The following is a 2,583-nucleotide window of genomic DNA, read 5'->3' as shown; positions in this document are numbered from 1 at the left end:
TCGTTTGGAGGTTAGGGAACTTTTGTAATGCGAATAAATATATTGCAATAATTGTCTTGTTTTTTTGCTGGCCTGCGCAATTGTCTGAGTAAAAGACAATGTCAAGACTCTTATCACTATTGAGTAACGAAATCTGTTCTAGATACTTGTATACGCAAGTTCCTAAGTCATTCACACCTCTATTAGCACTGGACTCGTCCCAAACAAAACATTCTACTTTGTTTGTTTTTAAATCGCAAATTGTAAAATTAAATACATTTAACTTACATTTATAATAAAAGACTGATACATCACCTTTGGGGCATTGAAATACAGCCTGAAGATCATAGACCGCTGTTACAATATTTTCATTTAATTTGTCTTTTGCCTTCTCTGCGCGACATAGTTCTTTTTCCTTCAGATGTTTATCATGTTCTTCTTTTAGGTTTTCTTTATTATCAGAGTTTTCAAAGGCAGCACACACATCACACATATCCTTTTTTGGGCTAAAAAAAGATATATTAAATTCTTGAGTAAATATTTTGTAAAAAAGGACATAATTGCCGAAAGGTAAATTTTTTTTTTGTTGAATTGCCACATAGTCTTTGTGAATGTCGGCTATATTTTTACTTCCATCTATGAAAACTCTGCTTGTATTGGATCTTGTATAGTGAGACTCGATTTTTGGTATCGCATCTATGTATTCACGAATGCCATTTTTGATTGCTTCGTCAACCCGCGGATGTTTGTCGTGTTTACCGCGCTTGTCATCAGCCAATAGACAATTTGCCACTTGATCTTCTTTTTCTAAAACGGTGCGAATTGGCCGGTCATTAATACCTAAGGTGTTCTTAAAGAATATTTTACAAACTCTCACTGATTTATCGGGTAACTTAAAATGAAATGCGTGATTCTTATTACGAGGTTTTCTTATTCCTCCTTCACGAATGTAACGATATTTTGGTGTAATGATTGACATACTCTTTGAAATGTATTCCCATTGTTTTTTGTTATCACCTAACGCCCAGTAGTTCTTAAATAATAACATCCTTTCATCTTCAGATAGTTTAGATTTACATTGAAAACGACATTTATCTCCGCACGGTTCTTTAATTTTTCTTTCTTCTTTTATTTTATTGCTAGCACTTTTATAAGCTTTACCAGTATTTCGCAGCATTTTGTTTACATTTCTCTTCCAATTTTCTTCATTCCTTTTGCGTTTTCTTCCTTTTTTTGCCTTCGGACTTGCAGGAGATGAAGCTTTGATACTATTTTCTATTGAAGTTGATGACAATGGGTTTACGCTATCGAAATTAGTTGCAGTGTAATTCTTATTTCTCTGTTCAACTAGCGACTCAGGACTACGCTGGTAAGGGAGAGGAGGGGGTTCAGAAAGAGTTATGAGTCTATCTGCCGTTGAAGTAGATGGTAATGGAGTTGAACACTCAATTGTCTCTATGAACTCAGCACGTTTCTGCTGAAAAAGTTGCTCAGGTGGAATATACATCGGATCTTTGACAGAATCATCACTATCTGCAAAATAAATGTAAACATAATAAGTATTTAATTTTAGATCTTCGTAAGCAAATGCAATTCACTACAGTAACATAACAAAACACTAACCTTCAATAAACGTTTCATCTGATGAGTCTGAATCAGCTGATGAATTTGAATTAGGTGACGAGCTGCAAGAAGAACTACTCTCATTAGGTAAACTTTTCACCTCGTATGATGTTTGGTTAGCTTTTTCATCGCCTGAAAAGTAATAGGTTAGTTTTATAATAGATACGCGAAGAACAAATATAATTACAAAAGAAACCAAAAGCACATACTGGTATCATTAGGCGTAACCTCTTCAATGGGTGAATTATTATGCTTGTCAATCAATGCCAAAATTCTTTTGCCTCTTGAGGTATGTGGAAACACCATTGTCGACTAAAAAATATGCAAGAAAAGTGCTATAAAATTAATACATAAATAAGAAAACGTGTCTCGAATTATCTTCTAAAACGTTTTATTACAAAATGTTGCTAAGTTTTACCATAAATAATGCAAATTATTTTAAATTGTAATGGCATAAGTGTAGATATATTTTTTTGAAATATTAATTAATTTTTTTCTTTGTTAACAAAAACGTCATAACTCGTTATAATACTCCAATGGTTGTTAATTTTCTCAGCGATATCGTCATAACACGAAATATGCGTATACTGAATTATTGAAATATAATCAGCACTAACGACTTATTTATACTAAACACATTATTCTTGTAAATTGTATTAAAATCATTTTTATTAACTTACCGGCAATAACGTTATTACGTAAAAAATGACGTTCTTCAAGAGCACAAGTACAACCTGCCGCTCGCACTGTTACAACACCACTAAAATAATGTCTATGTTGTCCCAAGTCGCCGAAACGAAAGGGACAATACTATAACGGCACAAACGCGAATATCTGCGCTCTCTGTCTTACTGGACAGCTTAGAGAAATGACGTTCTTACAGTAAATTGAGCGCATTTATTCCTACACAACTGTATTGTTAACTAAAAAATCATAAATTTTGAGAAATGTCTATCTTGTCGCAAATGAGCGATATATATA

The 2,583-nt window shown here is 33.2% G+C and overlaps 1 protein-coding gene across 1 annotated transcript in view; it reads left to right on the top strand.

Annotated features, from left to right (window-relative positions):
* The first annotated feature begins 2,307 nt into the window (after nt 1-2,307).
* Nucleotides 2,308-2,583, top strand: part of LOC123669686 (sodium/potassium-transporting ATPase subunit beta-1-like) — an 8,744-nt gene continuing 8,468 nt past the window's right edge. The window contains exon 1 of the mRNA XM_045603276.1: nt 2,308-2,329. Coding sequence (XP_045459232.1) covers nt 2,308-2,329 — 22 coding nt within the window. The remainder of the gene's footprint in view (nt 2,330-2,583) is intronic.

This window comes from Melitaea cinxia, chromosome 3 (genome assembly GCF_905220565.1).
Source record: "Melitaea cinxia chromosome 3, ilMelCinx1.1, whole genome shotgun sequence".
In the NCBI taxonomy this organism is placed as follows: Eukaryota; Metazoa; Arthropoda; class Insecta; order Lepidoptera; family Nymphalidae; genus Melitaea; species Melitaea cinxia.
Note: the sequence above shows the minus strand (reverse complement) of the source record. Positions and strands in the feature narration are given on the sequence as shown.